At 40.3% G+C, this 17,715-nt stretch overlaps 1 protein-coding gene across 2 annotated transcripts in view; it reads right to left on the reverse strand.

The window, feature by feature from the left end:
• LOC118784315 (rap guanine nucleotide exchange factor 5-like) overlaps window positions 1–17,715 on the reverse strand; it is a 71,761-nt gene continuing 54,046 nt past the window's right edge. For both annotated transcript variants that reach the window (XM_036538509.1, XM_036538508.1), the window contains 14 exons: window positions 17,064–17,208; window positions 15,881–15,978; window positions 12,801–12,831; window positions 11,844–11,922; window positions 10,506–10,655; window positions 9,244–9,341; window positions 8,088–8,210; window positions 7,365–7,543; window positions 5,385–5,475; window positions 4,716–4,766; window positions 4,075–4,162; window positions 3,710–3,774; window positions 3,533–3,587; window positions 1–2,308 (listed from right to left, as the gene is read on the reverse strand). In XM_036538509.1, the coding sequence (XP_036394402.1) occupies window positions 2,190–2,308; window positions 3,533–3,587; window positions 3,710–3,774; window positions 4,075–4,162; window positions 4,716–4,766; window positions 5,385–5,475; window positions 7,365–7,543; window positions 8,088–8,210; window positions 9,244–9,341; window positions 10,506–10,655; window positions 11,844–11,922; window positions 12,801–12,831; window positions 15,881–15,978; window positions 17,064–17,208 (1,372 nt within the window). In that variant the 3' untranslated portion in view covers window positions 1–2,189. The remainder of the gene's footprint in view (window positions 2,309–3,532; window positions 3,588–3,709; window positions 3,775–4,074; window positions 4,163–4,715; window positions 4,767–5,384; window positions 5,476–7,364; window positions 7,544–8,087; window positions 8,211–9,243; window positions 9,342–10,505; window positions 10,656–11,843; window positions 11,923–12,800; window positions 12,832–15,880; window positions 15,979–17,063; window positions 17,209–17,715) is intronic.

The raw sequence follows: 17,715 nt of genomic DNA on the forward strand, positions 1-17,715 counted from the left end.
CATTAATGGTACATAAAACCTTTTATTTTTTTTTGTTTTGTTACATTTTGGAATAACTGTAAAAACCCTCAATTATAAAGGAGGCATGGTTCAGAAGCCAGACAGAACACAGACACAATGGACATGTATTGCTTTGTGGCGCTTTTTTAAAAATACAAATTATAATAATAGTAATTGACACATTGTAAGCATATTTACAGTTAGAATATCGTTCCAGAGGACTCGGTTTCCATGCTCATTAAGTTCATTGGTCAATCCATGGTTTCGCCATGTCATACAGACCAACTCAGCTCAATCTCACTGGACCGTTTTGTATGACGGCTACTATTCATTCATGGTGTGAGCTTCCACCACATCTACAAAGCAACTGCTGCTGTCCTCAGTCAAAACACAAATAAATAACTCTACCCAATAAATAAGTCTTAATGCCCCCTTCAGTCAAACAAAGCAAGGGACGAGTTTACAGATTTCAAGAAAATGCATTTTTGAAAATCTAACACCTGTCAAAACAGATACAACATGACTCAGTGGTTTTCAAGTGCTGTAGACATGTTACATACAATGCTTTAATTTCTTTGATTCTTTTCTTGAAAAAAAGCAGTGAGTTTCTTGGGCAGGACAATGATGACTGGAAATAGAATATCTTGATTATAAAAAGTAGTCCATAAAAGAGAGGGACCATTCTGTGAGTAAAACAGTATACATTTTCAGTCAAAAATGAAGGAATAAGGTAATAACAATAATGAATTTGCATTGTGAGACAGGCAGCAATTACTATATTAAGCGTTTCTGCTGCTCAAGAGACCGAACAACTTGTTTGTTTTAGTACCAAGTTTCAACATTTCAATATCTGTTGAAGGCATCTCATCTAATCTGCATGTGGAAAAAACAACACTTTCTCTAGTATGTAAAACTAAACTACCACCATTCATTTTATGGTGCTACTATTGCTAATTCCTTTATAATGCCATAAGCTGAGAGACAACAGGGTATAGTGACATGTTATCTCAGTGTTACCCTCTGATTGTCCGTCAATTGTCAGCGTTGCGCTGGACTTTTGGATGTGGTTTTCATGGTTACACAGCTCACACATATCTCTGCACATAGAGTAGCAGGTTGAGACACTGTTGACATGTGCAATTGTATTATTCTGTACACAATTTTTTCAACTTGAGGCATAACAACTGAAAATAAAACTGGATAATTTACATTGCATCATTTGGTTTATGTTTGGCACTGACAAATGGTAACATGTTATGGCTGGCTTTGAAGTACAAACAAAATATATATACATACAGTGTAATGCAGCAAAAGTATGTGACAAAAATTATAATGCATGTAACATATATCAATGTACATTTACAATACTTTTTCTTTTTAAATCAAAACATCTGTGCAATTCAGAAATCTCACCAGGTTTCATACGACAGGATGAGAAAGTACAGGAAGTACAAATTAACACAAAGGAAATTGCAAGAGCAAACTGGTATCCTGCAACAAAACAAGTGACCAGTGAAAACAATCGTGCACAAATTTTTTCAACCGCATAGTGATGGCAATAATTTAGGGGTCAACTAGAAGAAATCATCCATCACGTTTCAAAAGTAACTGACTTTTCACAAATAATACTGCTATTTTAAACCATTTCACATTGTACCCTGACAGGTGTCAGTTGTGGAGTTTCACTGTGTCAAGGTTTGTTTCTTACGCTAAGCTATTGTGATGTGCACATACTGTGTGAATTACTATCCTGCTGAATCAGGATACTTGGCCCAGTCTTAACACATCTATCACTATGTGTCCACTGAAATAGAGGACATTCTTGGCTCATCTTTGTGTATTCCATAGTATTGTGGATTATCTATGTGTGAAACTCTTAAAATAAAGATGTAATCACTTAATCAGAGTTCCTGAAACAAGTAAATCACAGTCTCTCCTTTGGTTATGTTACATCTCTTGGTCAGTGTTTGGCTGTGTGGACCTCTTTCTCCCCCTGGTGGATGAGCTGGTGCATGCGGTTGATACTTCAGGCTCAGCTCAAAGGGATTCCTATTCGTTCACTCCCACAGGAGCTTGGCCAATCATGTGTCTGCTTGGGTTGGTGCCATGCAGTTAAAGTAGTGTTTAAGAGTGCTTCCCTTCTCACCCTCTCAAAGTGTTCAAGAGTCAGGGGGCTGTGTTTTGGTGCTTTACACTCGGGGCTCCAGTCTGTGGGACAGCTCAAATAGAGTCTGTTGATTGTCGATGATGTGAAGGTACTGAACATAGGTCCTGACGTCTGGGCTGTCTTTCTGGGCCACTTCATTCCCTAGTAGACACGAGGACACCAAATGTGAACACTTTGAAAAATTCTCCTCAGTAGAGATTAATAACATCTGTACAACAGATTTCCCTTATCCATACCCAAATGTATGTAGCCTGCATAATGCATCTTACATTTTGACACACCATACATATAAAAAACTGAATATTTAGTGAAATTACTTAGGTGAAGCATCACAGTGCCCCACCCTTGATCTGAACCTGCAACCTTCCAACTGCCAGCCAAGATCCTGAACAGCCACCAAGTCCCATTCATTTCTGATGTCATTCAAATGGGATGTTTAAATGTTCACAAGGTCTTTGCTGTGGGAAAGGACTTGTTTCCAGTTGTTATTTCATGATGTAATGCTTGTGTCCTGTTCTCTGATAAGACAGGTCAGGACAAAGGGTGGGATCTCAATTAGGAAATGATCTGTTGTGTTTTTTACCTCCATTAAGAAAGCTGTACATAAAAAGAGTATTGTTATCAGCTCAAGCAACCTTCCATAGAAGGAGGAGGGCAGGTCTAAACACTGAGAGGTTTGACACTTATTTCCTCCAAAGAGTGAAGTCATGCTGACCATGTTTCAGGCCTGCCCCATAACCGTGTGCTTAACTGAAATAAGCAGGCATGGAACACAGGGTGTTGTGTTGTTTTTTTTTACTTATTTGTCCCTTTTGTAATGAGAAATACCTTGCTGATTGAGTGGCACCCGCTGATTCTGATTGCTTAACCTTTAACCTTGCTTAACCCTGCATACATTATCTCAGTTGAGGGCACAGTTGATGCGAGACATGTGGTCAGGCCTAACATATGTCTACTAAGAGAGCTTAATTCTTCCCTCATAGGACAACACTGGTTCCCACCCAGACACATCATGTGGAGACCACACCTCGTTGATCCTGAATCTGCCTACCATGTCACCCATACAGGGAAAAAGGTATCTATTTAATCTGACCACTTGTCCTTACTGCAAAATTTGGATTATTTACTTTTTCTCAACATGTATTCAGTAGCCTCTGAACATATCACTTGGTATGAGCATTGAAAAAGAGTGTGACACTTTTGCAAATGTTGAGAACAAATTTAGGACAGCTCATATTGCCCTTTTACTGAGGCCATAATCTGTTTAACATGCTGATTATGGCCACATTAAGCAAGGATTAAAACAAATTTCATCTGATGTGAAACAAGCAGTGGCAAGCAGAAAAAATTGCCATGGATACCCACCCATGTGATCAGTCTGACAGTGTCGGATGAGACGAACAGAGTCCGCGATCATGTGCTAGGTGAGAAGAAAGAGGAAATGTTGACAATATTTTAATGCACTAACAAGCACTGTCTTCAACAAATAAGGCCTTGAACAAACACAAAACATACATTTTAAATTCATATTGTTACACTTACCAGCTTCTCAAAATTTACCAGGTTATCAAGAAAAGTTTTGTTGCCCTCATGAATAAAAGTGATGTCTGTAAAAAAAAGAACAAAATAAGTCTCACTGATACCAACACAGGACAAACAGCACAAATTCTACATCTGTAATTAGCACATTATTTAAGAGCTCAGTATTCACCCTGTAAGGTAAAGTGCTTCATAGTGCCAACCAGGGATTTGAACCCACAGGGGTCAAATCTAAATCCATAGTGGTTAATATACTGACATTCAAAGCACAGCCATTTAAACACAATGTCGCTTCATAGCAGGTGAGACCTTTAGTATCCTGGGTACTGTTCTGACATGAATCTGAGTGTTGCTTGCATGGCTCTTACCTTTCAGAAGCAGTGGCATGAAGGGAATTTTGGGGGGCTTCATCTTCTTGAAGGCGTCCCTGTAGGCTTTGTGGTTGAGGGAGGGGTCCTGCAATGACACATCAGTCAGTCTCAAGGGAGACATGTTCAATATGCCAACATAACAACACCGTCTGCTGTGGCCCAGAGGTGTCCCCACAGACAGAACCATCTGCTGCAATGTCCCTGGACGCAGTGTGTGGGTAAAGCCGCAGCATGATGAAGTCATAGGCCTTTGCTGCAGACTGCAGACCAAGCCCTTCAAACTGCGTCTTGGCAGTGCCAAGCTTACCTATCTTCCCCTTACCTTTTGTAACTGTCTTGTTGTAGGGTATGTTGTATTCCACTAATGAATAGCATGTGTGTATTTATTGAAGTATGTATGTATTGAAGTAAGAAATACGCATTCCCCGAGTTCTAATGTAGTCAGGTGTGTTCTGTATGTACTGTCTTTCATGCAACTTTATATCAGATGCACTTGATATTCAGTTTTGTAAGTTCCTCTGGATAAGAGTGTCTACAAATGGCAAAGTGGGGATGTAAATGTAACTGGCCCACTATTTTAAAGAACATTTTAGACTGTTATGCACATTTGGCTTCATCTCTAAGAATGGATAACTTACTGTTAGCATTTCAAGCTCTGAAAACAGCTTCTTGAATTTGCCTGGGACTTTCTGGAAAAGCAGAAACAAACCAAAAACAAGTTGTTTGCTAGAGGACAAATACCCAAAGAAACAGCAGTTATGTCAAGGCAAACAGGAAGCTGCAATACACTTCTAACACCCCCACTCTCACATGTTAAACATGTATGCACACATGGCACAGAAAACAGTCTTCAGCAGGAGCCATTAGATGCAGAAAGAGGAAATCTTCCACAGCCTTAGGAGGCCCTGTGAGGTCGCATATGGAAAGTCATGTATGTGGACAGAGGCAGAACTATTTGAAGTGGTGTCTTTGGTGTGATGGTTTTTCACATGGCTTAAATGTTTGCAAATTAAAATGACAACATTTTATTAAATACTGTTGTATATGTGGTCAAAATTATGTAGAGGTTATAGTCCAATCAATATGCCATTCTGGTATATTCAAGGTCAATCAAATAGGTCAGCAATCTGCAGTTTGACTCAGCTCAGTGGCTATATTTAACCAACCCTCTGCTGACATGAATGACTGCTCTGTTGGCTGAAGTCTTTGTGGCTTCCAATCAAACTTGGTATGGTGTGTGTGTGTGTGTGTGTCTGTGTGTGTGTGGGTGTGTGTGTGTATGTGTGTGCTGGTGTTGTATCTTTTACCTCCCATGTTTGATTGAGCCGGCTGACTGCAGCTGTGTTGAGACCCATAATGATGGCAAAGAATGAGTTCAGGTTCCGCTGGGCTTTACAGCTGAGAAAGACAGACAGGACACAGGACAATCCAGTATTAGCTTTCATTAATGTGACATTTATCAAATATTATTTGGACGTTGACACCTAGAAAACCACATGTTCATCAAAACACTCAATGATTATTGTGCTGTGTTTTTCTGTACACAGAGAGACTGTGCAGTCTGGACAAACCCCCATGGGTCACTGGTGTTGCAGATGACTGTGTGACTGAGACACTGCTGGACGGGACAGATGGGCCAATGTGCTTCTGTGCTGTCCATATGTGCTGTACAGGCAAGAGGGAGTTTGGAGTCCCATTCCTACACCTGCCACCCCCTCCACCCAGCCCTCATCCAAAATCTCTCTCTCTCTCTCTCACACACACACACACACACACACACACACACACAGAGAGATAAGGGGCAGCATGTGCTGTAAGGGACATAAAAGAATCACAGAATATACTCAGCCTAATGTCCTAGCTGAATTCGCGCCAGACTATCCTGCAATCCCACAATGCAGCTCTTTCTACCAGAAAAGCAACTGGGACACAAGCAGCACTGTGCAGATGTTTGTAACAGTCAACAATGGTACTGTTGACTGTGTATACCATTATTAGGTTCTATGTGCTCATTAGTATGATGTTGCTATGCTGCTCTGAAGGATAGCTGTTATACACACTTCCTGTCATATGCTTTCACTGTATTTTAACGCCTTAAACTTTTCTGTGTAACTGTTTTTTCTTTTTACCCATATAAATATGCATTTAAAGTATATTGCCATAATATTCATGTAAATCACTCTGGACGAGAGCGTCTGCCAACTAAGCAAGCTGTAATAAATAATATATAGTCTACATGTATCAAGAATTAAGACGCTCCAAATGTGTATATGGTTGGTTGGTTTATGTGTAGACAGCTGATTTCTGTTTGAGATCCACACTCACGTATCTAAAATGTATACTGCAGATTGTACTGCACACAACAACCATGGAAGGGAGATATACATTTCTAAAAAGTGTCAAGGTATATAATATCTCCATGAACATGAACATGAACATACACTACCACTGAAAAATACACCGTGGATAGTACATCTATTCTTATAAGGTACATATACACACATTACCACCTTTACAAGCCCTGACACACTACATAACATAAAGGGATAACGAACTGCGCTCCCCTTACAGCAGCACCTGGGCTTGTGTATACCCTCTTTCTACACTCTGTATTCAAAGTCTCTCACATCGAAGTGCCAAATGCCAAACAGTGTGAGGGAAGAATACATCTTTTCTCTTCCTGTAATGTAGCTGAAATTGTCTGACCTTGACTTTTTTGAGACTTGGATGTGATACAAAGTTTGAAAGACAACATGATGAGAAAATACAGGGCCAAGTTATACAACAGAATTTAAGAAATACCGAGTAGCATGCTTTGAAATAATTTCTTGTGAAGCTTCTACTGTATAGGGAAGAATGTATGAGTTAGAACAATACCATGCATATGAATTTATGTTGTGTAACAGAGAAGAATTATGGCAGCATTTTTTGTCAAAGGGGGAGGGGGGGTCATATTATACATTCATAGTGTATATGAAAGTTAAATGCTTGATTCACAGAATAGGTAAATAGGTTTTATACAATTATTATCCATTTATACAACTTGATGTTTAGTAGTTGTACTCTAAAGACCAGTTTGCCAACAGCAACATCTCATTAATGCCTTGAAAAATGCTGTACCCGCAAATATCTCTGTGAATCGACATGATCTACAGTCTACATCTCTACATGTGGGAAAATGTTTTCTCACTTGCGTGATAAGGGAGCTTTAATACCACTACTACAGAACTAATTATTATTAATCATCATTATGACTACAATATGAATAGATAAGGAGAGCTTCTCACTGGGCAGCAATCTTGATGAATTTCTTGAAGAGCTGGACGCGCTTGCACAGTGAGGCACACAGCAGCACTTCCGTCATCACCCACAGCTGCACCTCATTACAGCGCTGCAGCAGCAGGTCCAGCGCCACCGTGTGGCCACCACCAGTCTGACGGCTGAACGTGTGGTAGATCAGCTCTTGCTGTGGTGGAGGATGTATAAGGGTTTGAGGAGGACGACCAGAAAAAGTATTGGAAAAAGAACAAGAAACAGACAGTGACAAAGAAAGCTACAGTAAATTACCCATTGCACTTAATGCACTATCATCTGCATCAAATAAATGGATTTCGCTCAAATACTCACACCATCAATATTGCTTATAGCAGTTAATTGCTTACCTGTTTTGTGTAGTGATTTGTGTGGCCATTAAGGAAGGAAGTAATATGTATGGAACATGTAAGGAAGAGGCAAACCACATTGGCTGTGCTTTTAGTTTGGTTTTACACATGACTTGTAAACTTATGTGGGCATTACTTTCTGTTTCACGTACTGAGAGCTAACAGCTTACTGGGCTATAGTGAGAAAGTAATCCTATGTTTTAAGCAACAACCTGTATCAAGTCATGAGAGAGTGAACTCCGGTCCAAAGCCTTAGTGAGCAAGGTGTTCAATGTCTGAAAATGTGGTGAGAGTTGCTTCCTGTACTCAGTCACCCCGTGCTAGGAGTTGAAGCGTGAAAGGACTTACCTCATGTATCGAGTTGAAGAGGCTCCAGTCAAAGTTAGTGAGGGCGACAGACACATCCCACGTGTTCATGCCCAGCAGTCTGACAGCTCTCTGCTGGAGTTCTGCACTGTCACTGAATGGGTTCTACAAGAAAACCACACATCACAATCAGAAATGTGGGAAAAATACACAAATAACTATGACCAGGATTGATATAATTTTTATAAATGTGTTTTTGTTGGAATTGTGAGCATGTAATACCCTGAAAGGGAAACACATCTGACAGAATTAAAATAACTTAAAGGTAACACATAGATCAGAATTAAATAGTATTAATAATAAACAGCTTTATTACTAAATAATACTACAAAAAAAACAAATGATCATAAAAAATACAATGTGCATTGTAAATAGGCAATATAAACCACAACCACAATCTACAACAAACTAAATAATTAGTAGCATTATTAGTCCCATGGGCACTGTGTCCACTCCAATGTTAGATCCATAAATTGGTTGATAATATTTGTAAAACTGCAAATCATTCAGGTCTTTCCTGCAATCATTCTGCAGACGTGCCAAGCCCTGTCAATAAGGAGACGATGGCACCTGACCAACCCTATTCTGAACTCATATGCTTACTTTTTAACATGCGAAAATGATGAATATGTCTTAAGAATTCTTCCACAAAACAAAAATCTGTTCTTCTCTGTGTGCTTTTTACAGCTTGGTTTCAACTGTGGATATTGTGCTGTGAATGCATATCTGCTGTGCCCAATCACTCAACCGTATCGCAGGCAGAGAAAGCTGTGCTGAGCCAAGCTGCTGAGAGAGGCAACATTGGAACTCGCCTTCATGATTAAAAATCCCGGGTCCCCAGCCATCACTGCCTCACCATGGGGAATTAACCCAATTTATTTCACAGCTCCTTGGTAATTATAAACTAATGCCAAGAAGCCACTGTAACCCAAGAAGTATTGTGTATGGAGAAAAAGACAGAGCAACACTATCACAATATTGCATTTTTAATTAAAGTCATTAGAATTAAAATGTCCAAAAATCAGATGTTCGCATTTCCTGTGCTATCAAGCTACAAGGACACATACATGTGCTATACTCTTCCAGTATAAAACTGGCCCATTACTGATACCCAGTAGAAGAAGGTCCTGGGTCATACCATTATTTCACTCAGATCTTTCCGGCACACGAGCAGTCTCCCTGGCACAGTCAGCGCCTCTGAATAAATGCTGTCATGTGGTTGAAGAATGAGTTTTTCTGCACAAAAGGAGAAAATTATTTGCATGAATTTTTTTTCCACTTATTATTGCATTTTAGCTAGATTTATGCCAGAACATAAAACATCCTCATTGTTATTTTTCATCACCATCATATATTTCATATTTACAACCTTTCTTTGGCAGTACTGAGAGTGAGGTCATGATAATAAAGCAAAAATCTGAATATGAGACAGAGAGTGAGAGAGAGACAGAGAGACAAAGCTGACAGAGAGGAGACATTAGTCAGTTGGAGCATTATCCACTATCAGGTGCACAATAGAATGTTACTGCTTTATAGTGTTCCAAGCACAGTGCAATGTGCAATTGCAGCACAGTGCAATGCATTTTTTGTAGAATATGGCATGTCCTAATTGGTTCAAACACAGCCAATTAACAAATTTCACTGTTTCATGGTCTTAAGATTAAAATACTGGGATCTCGCAGAAGCTGGAGTTCTTAGATAAATGAGTTAATCAATGACCACTGGGTATTTATTGAAATTATACTTGTTAAATGCTCTGTCATCATTGATATGTATCAGCAAATAAAGTATTCATCCACAAATTTCAGACTGATAAATCCCTGAAAAATGATTATAACATGCCAACTGTCCTTATCCAGGACAACTTTCAAAGCTTAAAAACACTTTATATATCATATACATTTAGCAACCCATTTATGCAGGTGGATCCTGGAGAAACTACTACAGTAATTCACTCAGGGGTGTAAATACATTGAAGCACCTTACACTTTCCCTTTATATTTGTTTACTTGATGGAAGCCTTTATCCAGGGCACGTTACAGTGCTCACAATCTGGCATATTTCCCTTTGATGCCATTGGATGTTTACTGAAATTATTCAGGGTAAGTACCTTGCTCAAGGTTACAGTGGCTCATCTAGGATTCAGATCTGCCACCTTATGTTCATAAGCCTGGTTCCTTTGCAACCACACCACACCTATGATTTACGTCTAGTTTTACCGGGCTGGATAGGAACCAGAGGAAGCTTTCACACCACTCTTAAAACTAGTGTTGGGAGAGTCATGAACTCCAAAATGGTTGAAGCCACATGTTAACAGTGACTCACTGTTTTTAACCGAAGTGTTTATTTGGAAAACAGATTCTTCCTCCAAGGGAAGAGGGTCATGGGAGGAGCTGTTACCTCCGGGGTAGGTCACTGCCACCAGCACCATGTCGTCCTCTGCACACTCCAGCCTCTCAGCTACCGCATGGAGCAGGTCCTGGGCCACCACGGTCACCTGTGTCCTCACGCTCAGGTACGAGTCCACAGTCACATACACATGACAGAACACTGAGGAGGGAGGGGGAACCAATGTTATAACTCCATTTACTGGCTCAACTGAAACTTTTTCACAGCGATATGAAGTGTCACTGAATACACTGCTCGGCACAACGGAGTTTTACAGAGCCATAATTCAGAATATAAAATCTGACAGCAAATATCCAGGGTTTGGACCCATAGACCTGCAATCACACAAATGCCGTAGAGACAGTGTGGGAGAGGTGCATTCCACCAGAAATTCGGGTAATCCTATGTAATTCGCTCAGGTGCATGGCCCAGTGAATTCCATTATATCAGCCCATCCCATGATGCATTTTGTTTGTGATGGATGCACTGGACCATCACAAGTGATAAGATAGGGCAAGTTAAGCCCCAGGGATGGCAAACTTTCTGCAGTCCCTCTGTGTATGAGTTTCTACTCAAACCCTGCACCAATGAATTAACTACGTTTTGACATTTATTTTTGTTTTTGTAAATAATAAATCGTAGTTGAAGATTGTGTAATTTTGTAAATGCACACAGTTGATTACCTAATTTTAATAATCAAGCAAAGAAAATTTTGACAAAACCAAGTAAACTGGAAAAATTATTTGTGTGAACTCTTGAACTCTAAATGTACAGGTCCAATGACTTATGAGAAAACTGGTTCCCCTCCTGAAGTAGCTAAGCTGCTGCTGGGTAGCATTCAAGGTCTCTGTATGTCTTGGTCATGATGCCTGCACTGTTCTCTTATTTCTGTTGGCCTGTTTTCAGCTGGGAAACAATCTACAGACCCCAGAGGAGCGTGTTCTTCCTGTAATTCACCAGGGTTTACATGTATGCATGCAGGTAGAATCAGGACCTAACTACCCAATGCATTCATCTTGGATTGTGCAGCCATTTCAATCAGCTAAATGTTTATTTTACCATTAATTTTAAAATAACTGAAAATGCCAAACTGTATAATATGTCCACACACAACATGTCTGGCTTTTCAATGGAACAGGTCCATTCTTCTCTCATGAATTCTTGTCTTTCTGTTGGGCAGTGTTCCGGTCTTTCTAGAGTGTAACGCTCTTTATGTGACACTTCTACTCTCTGCCAAGTACTTTTTTTTTTTTTTTTCATTTTCCAAAAGGCCTAATGTGTTTGCAGGCATTCACTTTTTAAAACACGTAGGCTGTGAGAATGTGAGAAATCCCATGTATTATTGCTTACCTTCCCTGGTCTCCCTCTGTGGTCCTCTGGGATGGAGCCAGTTTTCTTTCAGACTCAATTGGTGGAAGAGAGCCTTATTCTGAAAGGGGGGAAATGGAGGCCATTGAGCACACGCGTTCGCATTGTGTGAAAACTTTACTTTTCTATGAGGCAGCCCAAGCTTCGATTCCCAAAGGAAATGTGCTGACGATAGTGATGTGGAAGCCACATCTGTTACTCAGACAGCTAAAAAAAAAAAAAAAAAAAAAAAGAAATACAGAAATCCCAAACCACAAATCCCAATCACCTGAAAGAGCAACTAGAACTGTTCCCTGAAGATTTACTCAATAATTATATCACTGTTACATTTAACATATTTTATGATAATTGCTTTGTATTTTAGACTCCAGAAGAGTCAAAAGGTTTTTGAAGGGTATGTGTAGTGTGATGTAGTCAGACATAACAAGCAAACACCAAACTAGAATTAACCAATTTATAAGTGCTTGATATGTCCACCCAGACACCCTTTGCTAGATTTCATTTTCTCATTGCGCCACTACGAATGCCTGCTAATTAGCAGCAGAAGTAAAATCATTCAAAAAGAACACTGTGGCTAAAAATACCAATCAGCAGTGGCATAAAATTTAATTACCTCTGTATGATAGAAATGACTTTAGATCCGGATCATTTAGACCCTGTATTGGGCCTTCTCTGAGTAATAAAAAATAAAAACCTTGAATGAGCCCCCCCCCCTCTCTCTTTATGTCCTTTTCTCCGTTTGTCTTTTTCTCCCTCACCATTTTCTTCAGTTTCATCACCCTCCCTGCTCTGTTTCTCTCTCTCTCTGCTTCTGTATCTCTGTACCCCATCCTCTCTCTCTCTCTCTCTCTCTCTCTCTCTCTCCTCTCTCTCTCTATATATATATATGATTGCCTGAGATAGCAGAAAACCTCACATGAATACAGATGCAGCTCTTACCTTTCTGTGCGGGGAGTACTCGTCCACCGTGCTGGGGAGAGAGGGACACCATCGCATCAGAGCCGTGCTCAATAAAGGAAATGACATCATTCATTCATGAGGATTACCTTGGAGGCTCCTTGTTATTCAGTACAGAGCATCACCACTGTTCATTATTGTTATCATTCTAAAATGTTAACAATAAAATGTACTTAAATATATTTGATAATCTTATCTGCGCTGCAATTAAACAATCTGTGCACTTCAAGGTGAGCCTGACATGCCCTTGAGAAAATAAAGAGCTTTCTGGCTATTCCATCCATCATTCGCAGCAATATTTTAGCATTCATCACATGAACCTTATGTGAGGGACAGCTGTCAGCCCTGCCTCCTGTCATCTTTCCTGTTCAAGTTGTTTGCCTTATGAATGAAATTAAAACACTGGGTACCACACTGAGGCCTGAATATCTCATAAATCTTTTATTCAGACAGATTCTACTTGCATGTATCCATCCATCTTATCTACCCAAATTATTCTGCTGGTCAGACCAACCCGAACAAGCGCTCTGCTTACACTCAAAACATGCAGGCAATTAAAGTGGCTCTCCTGCAATGTTGCTGCCAATATTTCTATTCCTTTAAAAGAACTCTCTATAAACCATCTGCGTTTTACTGCATGACTGTCCGTAATGAGCACTCTATTCCCCTCAGCCCGCTGGTCCTGCTACACATGTCCCTTTGGTCCCATCTGAGCAATTACTCTCATTTTTCATTTTCCTCCATCTCAGACCCTTTTCGGAGAGCACAAGAACAAAAGGGTTATATCCTTCACTGCGGCTAACATTCAATCTGCGGTTCTGACCTTCCCCGTGGTTATCTGTGGTTATAACCTTAGTTGCGGTTATCTGCAGTTGTAACCTTTCCTGTGATCATCTGTGGTTATTTTGTTCACAGTGATTATCTGTGAGTAGACCCTCACTGCAATAATCCGCATTTGTAATCTTTGCTGCAGTTATCTGCAGTTGTAACTTCCCCTGTTGTCATCTGTGGTTATAGTATTCACTGTAATTATCTGTGAGTAAGCCTTCACTGCAGTAGCTGGCAGCTGTGATCTCTGCTGCAGTTATCTGCAGTTGCAACTTTCTCTGGTGTCATCTGTGGGTATAACCTTCACTGTGGTTATCTGTGAGTAGATCACATAGCAGGATTCTGCAGTTACAACTTTTATTATGAGGTCCTCTCAAAGAGACCCTGACCATAAACCATAACTGTAGTTATCAGTTCTGCAGTTATCAGTAAATCATAAGTGCCACCCGGCTGGTCACATATGGTCCAGCCAGCATTTAAGCTCTTTGGATAGTGGCAATACAATAAGTGCCTCAGATGAAGGTTAAAATATAATACATAAAATAAAGCGGAGAAACATAATGATTGAATTGTCATCTAAAATTACTGATGTGGCTCTGTTTTGTCCAATGGGGAGGATGGGGGGGATGGGGAAGAAGATGGGGGGGGCAGATAGTGTCTGGAGTTGTTTCAGACCACAGTTGCCTGTTTACACTAAAAGGTCAAAGTGCAAGCCAACCCTAATCCATCATACACATAAAAAGAAACACTACATATCTGATCTTTTCTTAGCTGATGAGTGTAGTTTAAACAATCAGGGACAGGAATCTTTCACTGACAACTGGGATTTTCTTAGACAGTAACAATCTGATGTTGGTTTTTGCCCTGAAAAAAAGAAACCCTTACAGCAGCTAACAAGAACCTCAGGATGAAGACTACGGCATGCGACTATCATATGACGACCCATGCTGTAAAGACCACAACTGGGTGGTAATGTGATTAGAGCAGTCACTCTGACACCAGGAGGATGTGGGTTTGCAGCCGTACTGAGTCATAACATGAAAAATTCTTGCTTGCCTTTCAATACAGAAATACATTTTTTTTATTCTTATTTCAGCTTTTTTCCTATCACATTGTACTGTTTTAGTTTTTTCAAAGAGAATAATTGAGGAGACGCTCCCTCTGCCAACTCCCTACAAAGTGTTGTTTCCAGTCTGCAGATGGTGTGAGGTCTGTGAGGACAGAGTCAGACTGTAATCCCAGTGCATGGAAGCACAAAGCCCACAGACAACAAAGCTCCTCAGTCACAGTCAACATACCCCCCCTCAGTCATCTCCCCCATCTCCACCATTTCAGACAGAGGGAGGAATCCAGCGACATTCACATCGGAGCACAGCCCCGCCTCTCCTTCTGACAGGACGGAGATGAACTCTCACTCCCCGGAATCAATGGACATCATTTCTCCCCTTCTCATATACAGGCCCTTTGTATTCAAAATGCTAATGTGATGCTAAAAGCAGCTGTTTGTGACAATTGTCCAATAGATGAATGATGTTTTGAGGAGCGAGAGGCTCTGTGTACAATGGATGCCCTCTGTGGCCACCTGTCATTTAATCAATACCTATAAGCATTTTTAATATTTACAACCCTTTAAAGACTAAGACAACATCCTTTTTGTTAGCTGATTACCTATTAATATTAACACCCTTGTTCGCTATCCTGTATAATACACTGCTAGTCAGAAAGAATAACCCATCACATTATGACACATATACTTATATCTAGCAATGAAAAACTAGATTTCTGAGATTAGCCAAACGTTTGAAGGCCTAGGATACGAGTATAATGCCACTTGCCATTATGTTAGTGTGTACAGGTACAGTATAAGAAGTGTGTAGGTGCTGTTGAGGGGGAGGCACTTATCCATCACAGTTCCTTGATTGAAATGTGATTGAGAAACTCTGGGACTAAACTACAAAAAATACATGAGAACTGAACCCTAGAAACCCTCTGGGATGTCTACACCGCTGTATACAGAGCATGAGATGAGTTACAGGACCTCATGACAACATGCCGAGGATCTCTGAAGCTGTCTTTAATGCTAAAGGGGACCTATAAGATATTGAACTGGTGACTTGCCATAGGTATGCTGTCATGCAGTCTGTATATAGACTAAAACGAGCACATACAGTACTTGAAGGACATGTCCACTGCATGCTGTCGGATACACTGAGAGAGAAACAAATATGACTCACTGCCTGCGATGCATGCGCAGAAGTTTCTGGAACTCTTTCAAATCTTTCTCCAGAGAAGGATATTCGTACAGGTCATCCAGCACATATCGATACAGGGTCTGCAAAATGACAAGAGACAACCACAATGGGAGCTTTGTACTCAGAACATGGAGCATGTACACAGCACACATGTGCTACCATGTGGTCATATCTAAGGAAGTCTGATTGTGTGTAGCTCATTCATCGCATGAATGGGAAAAATATCTGTCTAACTACCTCTTACAACACTAGAATATCACAGGTAACACAGATTTTTTTTATATACTAAGGACTACATTTACAAATGAATGTTATTCATAACTAGATACTTAGATACTTATTTGCATATTTCTTCATCCTGTACTGCCTTAAGACCTGACAGCTGGAGCATAGTGCCTGAATACATGTATGAAAGTAACTATAGAATGTGGTATGTTTAACACTAACACTAAGCAAAAGCAAAACACCATGTGAAATTTTAGTACATTCTTTTAGTGTCCATGGTAGAAAAATACAACCATTTTGCACTTACATTCCACTGTGATACATGCAAAACAATCTTTATTGGCTATTGAGACATTTGCCTTCAAGAATCAGCTGAGTTAGACTATTAACTCCACACCTTGCCATACTATAGCCAAACTAATCTCTTCAGAGAAAAACAAATACAAAATCCCCTCAGCGTGCTTCAGCACAAGTTTGCCTGTGGCTACAGCTTAGCGACTGATTTTAAAAGGAAATATCCCGTAAGTCAAGTCACCAAGCAGCTTTGCACCATAAATGTATTCTAAATTATTCAACTGCATTATGAAAGGAGTCACTTGAATTCAAAACATGCATGGCATCATAGTGCACCACAGGTAGCCATCAGTAGACAGTACTACTGCTAGCTGTCACTTCTTTGTGTACTTACACAGCCTTCTCTATCCTCATTGCGACTCATGTAACAAAGCTGAAAGCTTTGGTTAGCCAATTCAGTAGACATAACCGTGTTAACTACCAATGTTAGTTGTTATAAACAGATAAATTGTGTGCCTTATGACAACAGTAAAACATGAAGACATTTCACACTCCCTTACTTTTCCTCTCCCTCTTTACCTAATCTCTGCCCCTCCCTTACTTTCTCTCTCTTTTCAGTGCAGTGGTCCCCTCCCTCTATCCTTACCTTCATAAAGAGTTTGACCTGCTCGTCGTCTCTCAGGAAGTCTCTGTAGAGGACGCTCCACAGAGACACCAGGTGCAGGACTTTGCGCTTCCTGTACAGTGCCTCCTTGCCTTCCTCTTTTCCCCTGTATCTCTTCGAGCAATAGGTGAGGATGAGGAGTTAAGGAATTGAAACACCTGGACAGAGAATGCAGATCTGGCTGCTTCATGTTAACGGCCTGACGTCATAGCTATATACAGTCAGTTCCCAGGGGAAAGCACAGAGCCTGAAGGAGCCTTACTCTGCTGAATAAACAGATAAGCACAGAGCAGCTCATTATGAAATACTGAAGTCTGGGAAATTATGAGCAAAGTGTGGAATTGTTCTCCCACGTTTCTCTATCAAGGGAGCAATCAGCACTTCAGCAATGGTCCAATTCCCCACAGGACCATGAGTAAATAAATCCTGCAAAATGGCGTCCTGTACAAACAACAACCAATGATGACAACTCCAGTTTATAACTGAAAACAGCAGGACAGTCATCATCAGATATGCTTTCTGATGTTAATATTTGATGCTAAGTCACTTCCTGGTGATCTGTTGTTTAATATGGGGAGATACTAATAAACAAGTGAATCTTACACACAGATTTAACAGTATTATTGAAGCGGCT

Source organism: Megalops cyprinoides, chromosome 10 (assembly GCF_013368585.1).
Source record: "Megalops cyprinoides isolate fMegCyp1 chromosome 10, fMegCyp1.pri, whole genome shotgun sequence".
Lineage (NCBI taxonomy): Eukaryota > Metazoa > Chordata > Actinopteri > Elopiformes > Megalopidae > Megalops > Megalops cyprinoides.